At 35.9% G+C, this 14,372-nt stretch overlaps 3 protein-coding genes across 3 annotated transcripts; 2 read left to right on the top strand and 1 right to left on the bottom strand.

Annotated features, from left to right (window-relative positions):
- Window positions 1-433: 433 nt before the first annotated feature.
- Window positions 434-3,362, top strand: LOC116294863 (uncharacterized). Its single transcript, XM_031702543.2, has one exon. The coding sequence runs from the start codon at window positions 1,787-1,789 to the stop codon at window positions 2,372-2,374; it is 588 nt and encodes a 195-aa protein (XP_031558403.1). The 5' UTR covers window positions 434-1,786; the 3' UTR covers window positions 2,375-3,362.
- A 1,580-nt stretch (window positions 3,363-4,942) lies between these two features.
- LOC116294865 (uncharacterized) lies at window positions 4,943-7,920 on the bottom strand. The gene has a single exon (XM_031702545.2). It carries the CDS (start codon window positions 7,694-7,696, stop codon window positions 6,962-6,964), a length of 735 nt encoding a protein of 244 aa, XP_031558405.1. The 5' UTR covers window positions 7,697-7,920; the 3' UTR covers window positions 4,943-6,961.
- Window positions 7,921-11,542: 3,622 nt separating this feature from the next.
- LOC116294870 (tachykinin-like peptides receptor 99D) lies at window positions 11,543-13,936 on the top strand. Its single transcript, XM_031702553.2, has one exon. It carries the CDS (start codon window positions 12,147-12,149, stop codon window positions 13,185-13,187), a length of 1,041 nt encoding a protein of 346 aa, XP_031558413.1. The 5' UTR covers window positions 11,543-12,146; the 3' UTR covers window positions 13,188-13,936.
- Window positions 13,937-14,372: the final 436 nt, after the last annotated feature.

Here is a 14,372-nt window from a genome sequence, read left to right as displayed (position 1 = left end):
TTATTATGTGATTTTTAATTGAACATTCATAAATAGTAATTTTATGATGAAATTTTGAAAAAATCAAAATTTTTTCCTTTCATAATATTTCCGGCAAAACTCATAGGATCGATGCAAATGTGTTTGTCTTGTCTGGGCATCCACCAACAGCCAAACACTTTAGTACTCTTATAAAGACTTTATTGTGTTATGAAGGTCTATTCACTGGAGTATGGTGAACATATATATTTTTCAAAGGCTTTCAGTTTCCACATGTAGTTGAACGTATGACAGTCAATAACTTTCATCCATTTTGTTTACATATCTCGTGTGCGATTTTATACTTTACACTAATACTACATTCTTTCATTTTCTTTTTTGATAAGAGAAACCAAGTGCAATCATCTGCAAGGTATTAAAGATTTATCTTTTATAAATGTCATAAAAGGATGAATAAGATAAAGGTAAATATTGTGAATTCAAAAGTGCATTTTGGGACGTCTGTTTTAGGGAAATATTTTCAAGATGGCGTCTATTTCGTCCCTACAACAATTTTTCGTTGTTACTACACAACCCTGCGAGTTGTCGAGACTTGCATTTTTCTGTGGGAGGTAGACTAACTAAATGCCGGGAAAGTCTCACATAGCTTGGATTTCCGTTACCAACCCTACGAATGGCGGAGACTTGGAATGACACGGGCCTTAAGATCCTGCTTTATTCGTCGCTTATGTCACTTCAACAACAACAACAACAACAACAACTTTATTCTCATTTCAATAATAATGTTACAATTATAATTGCTTAACCACAGTTAGCTTAAAAAAAACTATTCGAGGCGGAAGCAATTTGAGAAAAACAAAATTAACATAGCTTAATTAATACAGAAAAGAATTGTAGAAAAAAAGAATGAAACGAAACAAAAGAAAAAAATGCAAGACAAAGGGACAGTTAAAAGGGCAAACTTTCGATATATATATATATCTTTTCTAGTTATGGTAAGTATGAATTTTAGACTAGACTTAACTGGCAAAAAGACAACAATTTTTGCAGAGGCATTCCTTGAAAAAATAAGAAATAAGATCAAAATGATGTTAATTTAACTATGTTGTAATCGATGTTTTCACGAGATAAATGATTTGTTCCAATTCTATATAATCATTTGCTTTCTCTAAGATTTGTAGGAGAAGGTTTCTGATTTGAGATTTAAATTGACTTCGCTTGAAGTCACTTTAATTATCGTCTCTATAGCTTTACAATATCTTTTAGGTCCATTAACAATTTTTAGCGTGACCTAATGAACTTATAATGTCACAAAGAAAATATCTAAGCTTAGCAATGCGTTTTAATGAACTATCAAATCACAATAAAACATCTCATCCTAATCAACAGTGATTGGCTTAATCTTAAAGGTGACTTAATGTTAAAAACTCGAAATAACAGTTATGAATGCATAACTGAGTATCAATAATCTATCACTAAAATAAGCTATTAGAACGAGCTTTTACCCTTTTACTGGTATCGCCTAATATATAGAACCTATTCATGTATTGGCTACCCAGGAATTCAGTGGCAGGTCATCTGCGAGAGTCGCGAGACCACTTAGTGCACTTAGCATGCACGGCTAACTTAACTAACTTAATTCATGAATTAACAATTTGAAACTAATATCTTATTTATAAACTCCTTTACTATATCTTTTGCTTCTCTAAAATATTTCATTTACACCAGTTTTGCTGTATCCATCGTTTGTCACGAGAAGACCCAGAAGCAAAAGAACAACGAGAAGACTAAAGTTAAACGTAACAAAATGCTGTTCAAACTCCTGTGCTTATCTTTGTTGTGTTGCATTGCCAGCTGCACTAGGCGTGAACAACAGACCTGCGGCGAAGAGAAGTTTTACTGCCCGAGCACTAAGGAGTGTTTGAACCGGGACCTACGGTGCACCAATAAGAAGGTCTGCGTCGATCTTGAAAGTGGCCAAGAAAACAACTGTTTTGAAGAACGTCCTGGTAGATACCGCTACTACAAAAAACAGTCTCCGCTGTTAAGCAGTGGGTCCAGCAAAAGTAAACGATTGGTGAAAGGTTGGAATTTCAAGCATTGGTTCCTGGAGTACCGTGGTTTTGCGTACGAGTTCGGCACCTACGGTCATCAGGAACTTGATGTGAATGATCCAAACTATAAATATGGCCCTGGAAGAGAAAAAGTTGTGAAAGAAGAATTGCTCGGAACCAGTAGTTGTACCAGAGATGATGTCTTGGGATTTCGTAGGGAATTCATGGCGGCTAATCCAAAGTACAAACTCCATTGCAATAACTGCCAGACGTTCGTCGAGTTTTTGGCAGAAAAACTGAAAAACGACTGTTCACCGACCCAGAACAAAAAGAAGTTTTGATAACGAGATGGAAAGTCTTAAACTAGAAAAAAAGCTTCATTTAAAAGGTAATGTTCACAAGAATCGAACAAATTCAACAAGAATTCGTGGCAAGGGTCAAAAAAATCAAATTCGCTCTCCTTTTGAGAATCGATAGGTCTTAATTAGATATGAATCCTTGGGTAGTTAGTCTTCGAAAATATTATCTTTTGTTTTCGAGAAATCGGCCAGGCAAGAGGTTCGACCATAGCCCCCAAGCAAGAGACGCTCAAGATGATGTGTGGAAATGGCCAAACTTTGACGTGACAGCGCGCGTTAAAAAATAAACCATCTATGACAAATCTTGTTTTTCATGTTAAGGGGAGAATTTCTGGCAAGTGAAAATCGAAGACCTGTGTCTACACATATGTTAAGTAGTTACCTCAAAGGAAAAAAGGTTTTTAAATCATGTTGTTAGAACTGTCTGCAAGATCTCTGCAGTGGCGGATCCAGGATTTTTCAAAGGAGGGTTCCGTTAATTATTTGGGGGAAATTAATGCTCCCCTTTCCCCAATAAACACGAAAACCACTCCAATGAACGAACAAAAGGGATACATTAAGTAGAAGGTTCACAATTTGGCATAGATGGTTTATCTTTTACGAGCGCTCTGTTCAAAGTTTGGCCCGATTTCCACCCCTCTTGAACGTGTCTTGCTTGGGAAGAACCTCTTATCTGGCCGATTTATCGAAAATTGAATAAAATTTTCGAAGACTAACTATTCAGGGATTCATCTCTAATATCTAAAAGCCGACAGCGAATTTGATTTTTTGACCCTTGCCAACATTTGTGTTAGATTCTTGTGGACATCGCCTCTTTAAACCATGGGCTGTAGGAGAATATTTGGTTTGTGGCGGGGAAAATGCTTGTTGGTAGACCAAATAAATCATTAATTACTCATTTGGATCTGTCAATCTATATTTTATTGATTGTTACGTAAGCCTATGATGAATAAACATGAAAAAAATGGTATTTTTACCTTTTTAACTCGTAGAAACGAGGTATTGTCACTGAATAATACAAATGTGTCACCAAGTCCCACAGGGTATAGTCCTATCTTAATTCACGCTAACGCGCGCTGTGATTCATTGTAAGTTTCTTATAGCGCGACATGGTCTTATCCTAATTTACTCCAAAGCGAACTGTGGTTTCACAGTACTTTTCTCATAGCAATTGAAAATTATTATACGTTAAAAAAACGAAAGGATTTTTTTGAATAAATTATTTTAAATTAGGCAGGCATGTAGGCGGGTGCTATTGCAGATTGATGATATCTGAATTATCAAATTATATGCCACACTTATAAGCATGAGAATTGCATGTAAATAGTAAGTTAGAAATTAGTATAGGAAATCGCACGATCTCGAATACAATTTGGAAATTAATAGACACTCGTAATGTTTTGAAAGTTCTTGTAATTGCGCGAGCCTTTAGGCGAGTGCAATTAAAGAACTTTCAAAACATTACGAGTGTCTATTAATTCCAAACTGTACGAGAAGATCGTGCGATTTTTTGTTTATAGTTCACTCAACAAAATTTCAGTAAAAAATGCGAAGAGACGCCGTTCATCTTTGTCTATTTGGCGGCCGATTTTCAGTCCATCGCGCAACTGAAATGCATAAAAATGATTAGTTCTTATTAGCTTTTACGGCTTTTTTTTTTTTTTTTTTTTTTTTTTTTTTTTTTGCTGTTGACATTGTTTTGGCCGTGTTTCCATAGCGACTTAATTCGGTACTCCTACGGAATACAATTAACGCTATAATTGTACTCCTCTCGACCAATCAGAGTCGAGTAATTTTGTTGAGTGTACTATAAGTCCAAATATAACAATATTTCCTTGCTTCTTGTCTGGCCATCCACCATAACAGTCAAACACCTTCAGTTCTTTTGAGACGTTCATGTGTTATCAGGGTCTATGGAGTGTTCTATTTGGTTCATGAATATTTCATTTTACATGTAAAGGGAACTAATCAATTGCCTATAGTAGAAATTTGCCAAAGATCCCAAAAATATATCCTTATTTTGAATCCTGCATTTAAGATTTTTTATTTTGGAAAATCATAGATCGAGGAGGATTGGATTGGACGTCGGTGGACTGGATCTTGAATCACAAAAAAAAAGTTCTCATATTTTCAGGTTCTGAAAGGCTATAAATAATCTTAATGTATAGCAAAAACATACCCAACCATTAAAATTTGATTTATCCTTCTAGATTCTGAATTATGAGAGATTTTTTATTTTGGAAAATTTGGAACCGTGTAGCTGGAATGGACTGGACTTCGATTACCTGGATCGTCCGGATCGTAAAAGCATTTTTACGCCGAATTCGCAGCTTTTATTATGTAATTTTTAATTTACCATCCATAAATAGTAGTTTTATGCTGAAATTGTGAGTTTCTTCATAATATTCCTAAAAGATTGTAGTTGGATCGACGCGAATTCGCTTCTTGTCTGGGCATCCACCAACAGTTAAACACTTAAGTACTCTAAAGACTCTAATATTTTATCAAGGTCTATTGACTGGAGTGTGGTAAAGACAATGTTTTTCGAGGTTTTACAATTTCCACCATTTTATTCCAACCTCAGGATAATGATCAGATATAATAAGTTTTTTCCTGGTAAAAGTACTGGTCGGGTCTTTTCCCAAGACTTCAAACTGACATATTAACTGACATTTTTCTTCGTTTGTAAAGTAAAGTTCCTAAACTTCAAAGACTTTCCTTAATATTCTGGCAGTTCCTAAGATTGCAGATTTCTAAGTGTTGCTTTTGTGTTTCTAATGCCTTACATAGTTACATAATCCTTTCTCATAATCTCTTTGACACTTCACCTAAACTTCCTACTATAACTGGTACTACTTCAACCTTTGTCTTCCATAACTTCTTTAATTCTCTCGCGAGGTCCTGGTATTTTTCTGTTTTCTCAAGCTCTTTGACTTCAATCCTTCTGTCAGCAGGCACAGTTACATGGATAATACAGGTTTTGTTTGATTCCTTCTCAACCAGCGCTGTATCCGGACGTCTGGCTTGGATTATCCTATCTGAGGTGTACTGGAGGGTAAAATCCCACAGCAACTTGACTTCATGGTTCTCAATCACACTATCAGGAACATGTTCGTACCATTATTATTGTTATTATTATTATCATTATTATTATTGTTATTATTTATCATTATTATTTATTATTATTATTTATTATTATTATTCATAATTAATTAATTATTATTATTATTATCATTATTATTATTGTTATTATTTATCACTATTATTTATTATTATTATTTATTATTATTATTTATCATTTATTATTATTATCATTATTATTTCGTAAACCAAAGTTAATGGAGCGGTAACTATGCGTAAACTGACTTATCGGTATTTATCGATTGCTGTATAACAAAGCTCGGCTGCCTCTCGGGAAACATTGAGACTCTCGGGAAAACCAATCTATTTCCCTCGCGACCAGTCCGATTTTATACATTTAAACATTTGTAGTAGCCACATGCGATCGTTGAGCGCCTTTTTCAAATTTGTTTCGAGCTCACATTCTTCTCTGGTGACAAAGAAACAAAATTTGTCTATCAGTTTCTACTGAATTGGTTTTGAGGAGGAAGTATTAATTTAGAGACGTCAAAGAAAGAAAAAGTGTTTGATTGACATCAGACTGATAAATTTTTATTTTTATTTTTTCATTTTGTTTTTTTAATAACTATTGTTCGACTTCGAACCCCAAAAGGCAAGTCCATTGGCGTAGTCATAACATTAATAAGAGCTAAAAACTAGTGTGAGCTGCGCGTCGGTATTCCTAATGAAACGATGATAAAAGGGTAAATTTTACACCTTAAAAAGATGAAAAAGTGAAAAAACTTACGAGAATTCATGATTTGTGAAGTGATAGGGAGTAAATGCTGCACTATCTTCTGAAAAAACTCTAAAAATTTGCTAAGTATTGATGTCTCCAACGGCTTACAAAAGAATTGAAAGATATTGTTTTGATTTTGGCAGTCATTTACTTGCTAATTTATGCAAAAACTATCCTTTCAGAAACAACGTATTTAGGCATATTTGGTCGATTGTAGAAGCTTAAAAACACATTTACCTAAGGTTTTTTTCACAATCTTGAACAATATCATCTTAACATCACATACAGCGAAAATCTCGCTTTTCCGTTGTATCGGCCATGGTAAAATTCTCACTTGTTTTGAGGGTAGTTTTAAACTCAAGAACTAAACTGTGTCTTGCTAATAATTCTTCCAACAATTCTTCGTTACAGCTACATGTCTGAAAATCGTTTTTGAGGCATATAGAGATACCATATTCAAAGTTCATTAGGTTAGAATGTATTTTGTACACGAGATCGGTGATTCATGTCAATTTCAGAGTCGTCAAATTAGCAAATTTGCCTGTTTGCATAAACATTCAAATTTCTTCCAAACAAAAAACAATTGTGCAAAACTAAGTGCACAGGGGTTCATATTATATGATAGGGTATCTAACTTCAAAGTATGAACAAAATCGATTTTTTGACCGTTGTCACCTTATTTCTGATTTTTGCTGACAGCCGCTCTTTAGTTACATGCAGAAGATAGTGGATAAAGCGGTCAGTGTTGCAAACGAAGCGAAGGGTTTCCAGTTCAAAGCCAACATAGAACTGGAAGAGTTTTGGTTCGAAACAGTACAGTTTGACTTTAAACTTTTCATCTCATCATCCAAGCTTCTTTTTGTTCTGGGCGAACAGTCGTTTCTCAGTAGTTTTTCCAAGAACACGAAGAAGTGCTGGCAGTTATTGGACCAGAATTCATAATCTGAATTAGCCTTGAGAAAGGCATCACAATACCTTAAGACATCATCTCTGGTACAACTACTGGCTCCGAGCCGACCTTCTTGTACGACTTTTTCTCTTCCAGGGCCATATTTATAGTTAGGATCATTCACATCAAGTTCCTGAGCACCGTAGGTGCCGAACTCGTACGCAAAACCACGGTACTCCAGGAACCAATGATTAAAATTCCAACCTTCCACCAATCGTTTACTTTTGCTGGAACCACTGCTTGTTAACGAAGACTGTTTTTTGTAGTAGTAGTATCTACCAGCAGAGGCTTCATAACATTTGTTTTCTTGATCACTTTCGAAATCGACGCAGACTTTCTTATTGGTGCACCGATCTCCCCGGTCCAAACAGTCATAATTGTTGTCCTTTCTCGGGCAGTAAAACTTATCTTCGCCGCAGGTCTGTCGTTCCCGTTCACGCTCACTACAACTGCTAATGCAACACAACAGTAATAAGCACAGGAGTTTGAAAAGCATTTTCTTATGTCAACGTTGGTATTCTCGTTGTTCTTCCACTTTTGGTTCTTCTCCTAACAAACGATGGATCACAACAATCCTGACGCGGAAGGAAATACAGTTGGCTATAAACCGGCCAGTGGCACTAGAGAAAAACGTTTGCGCATGCGTGCATTTCAGCTCGTTTTCTAAGAATTTTGAAGAGTTTGAGTGAGAAAATAAATGTTTGTTTTCTCCAAGTATACATAGAGGATATTACATGGGCGCGCGGAGATACGAATTTTATCTTCGAGTGTTGAAAAGAGATTTTCAAAACAAGAAGATAAAATTCGTATCTCCAAGCGGCCATGTAATGTTCTGTTTATTATATAATTATCAATGAAGTATGTTTTGGCTTTTTCAGGCAATTCTTTCCGTGTATTTTTGAATAGCCATCGCAATGGTGTTATTTTCACACGTGAAAATAACATGAGTGTTCTATTTGGTCCATGAAATTTTGTTTTATATGTAAGGGAATCTAATCAATTGCCTATAGTAGAAATTTGCCAAAACTCCCAAAAAATATATCCTTATTTTGAATCCTGCATTTAAGATTTTTTATTTTGCAAAATCATTAAGCGTGGACGTCGGTGGACCGGATCTTGAAGTAATATTTCAAAGCAGACAATGAGGACTGGACGGGATTTCAAGTCCTAAGCAATTAGTTCCAACTAAGTAACTGCGCGGACTTGAAATCACGTCCAGTCCGATATTGGAGGCTTTGAAATGACTTCTCATCTCATTAATTATTCGACTTGGAGTAACTGGAACAAAATTAATTCAGTCCTAGGACTGAATTAATTTTGTTCCAGTTACTAGAGAATGAATTCAGTCCTTTCACATGACTTTACCAGGTTTCTAGTAACATCATGTGACCCAAAAATAGCCCATTGATTGGCTGGTTTCCTCATGAATTATTAATGAGTATGACAATCACAAATAAAAAAATTCTCATATTTTCAGGTTCTGAAAGGATAGAAATAATCTTAAAGTATAGCAAAAACATACCCAACTATTAAAATTTGATTTATCCTTCTAGATTCTGAATTATGAGAGATTTTTTATTTTGGAAAATTTGGAACCGTGCATAGCTGGAATGGACTGGACTTCGATTACCTAGATCGTCCGGATCGTAAAAAGTATTTTTACTCCGAATTCGCAGCTTTTATTATGTAATTTTTAATTTAACATTCATAAATAGTAATTTTATGCTGAAATTTTTAAAAAAAATCAAGATTTATTTTTTTATAATATTTCCGGCTAAACTCCTATTATGTAGGATGGATGCAAATTCGCTTCTTGTCTGGGCATCCACCAACAGTCAAACACTTAAGTACTCTAGAGACTTAATTGTGTTATGAAGGTCTGTTGACTGGAGTATGGTGAACATATATATTTTTTGAAGGTTTTATGGTCTCACATGTGGATATAGTTGAACGAATGTCATTCAGACAGTCAATTACTTTCATCCATTGCGAAATCTTTTTGTGCATTTTGTTTATATTTCTCGCATGCGCCTAGTCTACTTTGCATTCAAATTACATTACATTACATTTTCTTTCTTTCTTTCTTAATAAATAATTGAATGAATAATTCTGCTTCTATTCGATCTGTCTTCAAATTTCTAAATCCCTCAAGTTTATTGATTTTCCTATTTATCATTTTTCGCACATTTCGAAAAATCTCTATTCTCTCATCTCTATTTCAAAAAATTGATATCTTCTTGTGAAGATAACACCATTGCGATAGCTATTCAAAAATATACGGAAAGAATTGCCTGAAAAAAGCCAAAACATACTTCACTGATAATTATATAATAAACAGAATATTACATGGCCGCTTGGAGATACGAATTTTATCTTCTTGTGTTGAAAATCTCTCGCACGTTCGCGTATCCTCTATATCTTCGTCACACAAACCTATCAGTTACTAGTCAAACTTATTACAGTCTTCGTTTCATTGGACGAAAAGGTTGATAACATTTGATTTTCCATATCCTTCGACTTTGAGTAGGCTACCTACAAAGACTTCATCTTGATTCGGAGAAGATTAGACTGCTCTTAGCGACTAGAATACTCTCAGAGGCTTTCTGTCTGATGTCATTCCATCAGCTATGTAAGAGCAGTTCATTTTTATCATCCCCTGCAGATGTATAAGGCAGTTTCTAATGTGTATCGAGGAAGCAGTTTGTCACTGATATATCCAGGCGACTGTGGCCTCAGGGTGAAACTATGTAAACACATTTCTCATCATTTTCTAGCTAATTGTTCAAGCAGGCTATAGTCGAGCATCATAAAGAATATATTTTTATCCGATCATCCAGCATCTTTATCATTGTCGTCGTAGTCCCTGGAGATGAAATCAATGTAAAATTTTTCTTTTTTTTTTTTTCTCAATTCTAATTTTTCGCTTGCATGAATTTTATAATGTCATCGGACGTAATTGAAACTTTTAAACAAAATTTGGACATGATTGCAGTTGTCTGGGGTTTTTTTTCGCAATCTCTATAAATGTAGTCTACATAGTACACACGTCTAGTTTATTCAGGAGTGCCCTCAGGTCGAGACCCAGCGCTATCTTTGGGTGAAATATTCCAAAGTGCTCTAAGCGTTAATCCATATAGACCCATCCCCCACTCAAACAACCATTTTAATCCTCTTATTTATCTGGGCTAGTTTCACGAGTACGTTATGAAAAAATGTCACATTGAAAGCAGCTTTAAAGGGATAAAAACCCTTATTTTCATCCCTGTGTCGTGTTGATAAAACTGCCAGGTAGTTCAGTCAATCGGGCGGACAAGGAATCGTATACACTTGTTCAGACTTCCGCTCAAAGTGGTGTGCTGATAACCCCTCAGTTCCCACTCACTCGATATACAAACCATATGCATGTATTAGATTGGAGATATTTGCTGCACGATCTCTGATTGGCTAAAAAGGTTCAACAATGAATGACAGACATTTTCAGACGCGCATTTTGATCAAAAATTAAAAATAAAACCATTTTGCTTTGTGATCAACGAATCTCTACTTTTTATACCCGGCATAGCGCATTCTTTTATTCACAACAGCGATCATTTTATGACTCTACTTATGAAATAACTGTTTGCGATCCAAAATGAATGAGATATGAATTCGGAGAGCGTGCGCTAAGCTTCTACTATGACCTACGAATAATTGTGCTTTAATTTCCTAACCAAAGTATCACAGAACGTTTTCAAAATCTTTATACCGATACCTACATGTTTCTCTTGTCGGGAAGACAGGCATAATTACCAATCTTTGAGGTTTTTGAGAACTGTCCGCCGATGCTGTCAGACGAGCAAGAACTTCAAATAAGAACAGAGTATGGACTTGGGGAAGTACCTCAGTCTTATGAATGGTTTATTGGCGTATCGGTGCAACGATCTTAAAATGAGCCTAATTAGTTCTGAGAAATAGACTTTTGTTTTAGAGAAAATGGATCGCGCGCGTACGTATTTAGCGGTTTGATAGTGTACATAAAGACACAAGAGGCGACGAATGATATTCTTATGATGAATTTTATCATCTCACGCACACCTGTCTTCTATAAAGTTCTCCATTAAAATCGAAAAATTCTTATGCCTTTGCTAACCATGTTTATGCGCTTAAATGACAAATGAAGTAAACAAAGAAACCTGACACAGGAATTGCACCTTAAATTAAATTTCTTTAGACAAATTATGAGCAATTAGCACGGTAAGGGCCAACAAGGACGTCCAATTCATGCCCAAGTGGCCACTTAAAATTGGCGTTAGTGTTTACGATAAAGTTGACAGGCAGAGCGGGTAAGAAGGACAGTAGTTTCCTTATTCAAATCCCTGGAGGCTACAAACGCGTATCTCTGTTTCAAAGATAAGGAAAAAATTCGTTTTAGAGGTATTTCTGAATGACGTGTCTCGATGGAACTTTTAATGATGACTTTTTTGACACGCTATATATTTACAAGTCTACCGATCCTCACAGTTGGGCTGATATCTCGATGTTACACAATAGATCTACTTTTATTGTCAAGTCCTGATACGAAATTTAATTAAATTCTTATATAACAAACTATAAAAAGATGAACATCCAGCTGAGATCGGAAGTCAAGCCAGTATAAATCAACGACTCTCTGCGGCTGTCTCCAGTTGAAGTTAGGACCATCTTCGAGCTCCAGTTTTGTGTTTGTTTTCGTCGGACAAACGTAAATGCCACATGTAAATGAGACATCATTTGCTAGTTAATGCTATTCAGGAAAGAAAGCGTTTGACCTATTTGTATAGGAGTTCACGCATGGTCTAGCATTGAGAACTGTTATCTAACAAAACAAACCAAGACAGTCAGAACCTGAATCGTTTATTCCGTCAACAAGAACATTTACGTACCTCGAAGCCTACAATACTGGTGTTTGTTCCTTTTGGGATACAAGCATGAATACTACTTCGTTAAGTAATGGCTCTTCGAAGCCCATGTTTACGCAAGATCAGTGTCAAAATGGACCGATTCCTGATGGTGATGAGCAGCAAGCAATGTTCCAAGCATTCTGTCGGTGTAACATCTTACCTCATCCTCTTCTCGTCGAAGAAATCTTCAGCAAGTTCTTTTTGACTGTTTCAGTGATGGGGAATCTGTTGGTAATAATTGTGCTTTATCGTATGAAGAGAGGGTTCTTTAATGCCCCAATGAAAGCTCTACTTCAAAATCTGTCCATAGCCGACACTGCTGTTTGTGTTTTGTACAATGTCAATGATGCGGTTGGCGTCGGTTCGCCCTTGACCACTAGCGGTTTTTGCAAGCTTTTTGGTGGTCTTTTATGGGCATCCTTGAGCAGTTCATCTTGTGCTGTTTGTTGTGTTTCCATTGAGCGATACCTGGCTGTCGTTAAACCATTAGAGTTCAACTTGACCAAGAAAAAGGCATTGCTGATGATCATATTTTCATGGTATTATTCGCTACTCTTCACCATTCTTGATTTCTACTTTCTGGAGAAGATAGTGTACAAAGTGTGTTTGCGCGGGGATGTCGCTATCTGCGGCTACAGCCACTTGCCCGATATAGATGTCACCGTGCTCAATTTGCTCAACATTATAGCTACGTTCATCATTCCTCTCATCATAGTCTTGTACACTAATGTGTCTATCATGGCAGTCATGGTCAAGTCAGCCAAGGCAAAAAAGAAGAACACAACAGACCAGAGTAACAAACACTCGGGAGTCATCATGATCGTCTTTCTGCTTACCGCAATTTATGTCATATGTTCAGTGCCGTTTACCGTCAACTATGTTCTTAACGCTATACCGGTTGTTATAGATGTTCCGAGACAATTTACGGCAGTGGCGTACTACTTAATGTTGGCAAACAGCTCGTGTAATCCTTTCATATATTCGTTCTTCAGCGCGGAGTTTCGAAGGGAGTGTGCGAACCTGATTTCCCTCCCTTACAACTGGATAAAAGACAAAATTAATGGGTAGAAAATAGAAACGCACTTTTTAATCATTGCGTGATTGCAATCAAGAGAACAAACACCAAAAACAAACAGTATAACAGTTAGGAAACTGCTTCTTTTCTTGGTGATCTTGAATTTCTGTCTCTTCTGTGACGCATGCGACATAAGAAGACACCTTTACACATGCTATGATGAAGTTATCACTTAATCTAAAGTCAATTAGTGCGGCAGAGAAATAAGATTAAAAACAGCCTACCAAAACCTTAACAGTGGGGGCTAAATTTATACACACAAAAGAGTGTTGTTGAATGTACAATATTACTATTGGCCTTGCTATTCAAAATATAACTCATTAGATCTCCTGAAAGACATCAAAGGACGTCAACATCAAATGGAAATGTTTCCACCAAACTGTACAACGCCGGAACATTACAGTAGTTGATGTAGGAATTCCAGTTTCAATCTTTCAACTAAACGCAATAAGATTTCAGGATTAAAGTTAATCTCTTTATTTTGTTCAATGAACCAGACTCTTAGACAACTCTTGTGCGAAAATGCTCCTAAGTTATGGACAATGATGGGAAGTTGATTATTTTTTGGTGACATACGACCTCCAGCGTATATTGGCTTTCAAAAGTGGGTTTCAATATTGAAATCCATTTGATGAATAATGGACCTGGAGCAATCGTTAGCCTGCAGCGCCAAGATACAGTGTAAAAAAATCATTTCATATAATGATATACAAATAAATAAATGAATATACTTTTGGTTGCACTCGCTGCGAGAGAATCCTTTCTGAACTCTTCGTTTCTCTGTTCAGTTCTTTCTTCCCACACACATAATAAAAAAAGAAGTTAGAGATTTAAAACAATAAAAAGCGATTACTGTGGTACAGTACTTCAATGATTACATTCATAACATAAAAGTCTTAATCATCGCACTTGGTGTCGTTGTAGTACCCTACGCGGCTAGTGTCATTTTCTTTTTCTTTTTTACGATAGCATCACCGGTTCAATTATACTCGAGCTAAAAGGAAGCGTACAAATACAATAAAAAGTTTTAGCTATATATGAAAAATGTGAAGATGTGGAGATAACATAGTGGTTTTTTTCCAGCGGCCTAAAAGGATAATTCCCTATATAGCTTTAGCAAAGGAGTGATGAATTTTTTTTCTACAAAAAATAGGCTTTTTTTGTTCGTTTTTTTCAGT

This window comes from Actinia tenebrosa, unplaced genomic scaffold (assembly GCF_029948245.1).
Source record: "Actinia tenebrosa isolate PJP-AT-01 unplaced genomic scaffold, QUT_ActTen_1.0 PGA_scaffold9__36_contigs__length_13948895, whole genome shotgun sequence".
Taxonomy (NCBI): domain Eukaryota; kingdom Metazoa; phylum Cnidaria; class Anthozoa; order Actiniaria; family Actiniidae; genus Actinia; species Actinia tenebrosa.
Note: the sequence above shows the minus strand (reverse complement) of the source record. Positions and strands in the feature narration are given on the sequence as shown.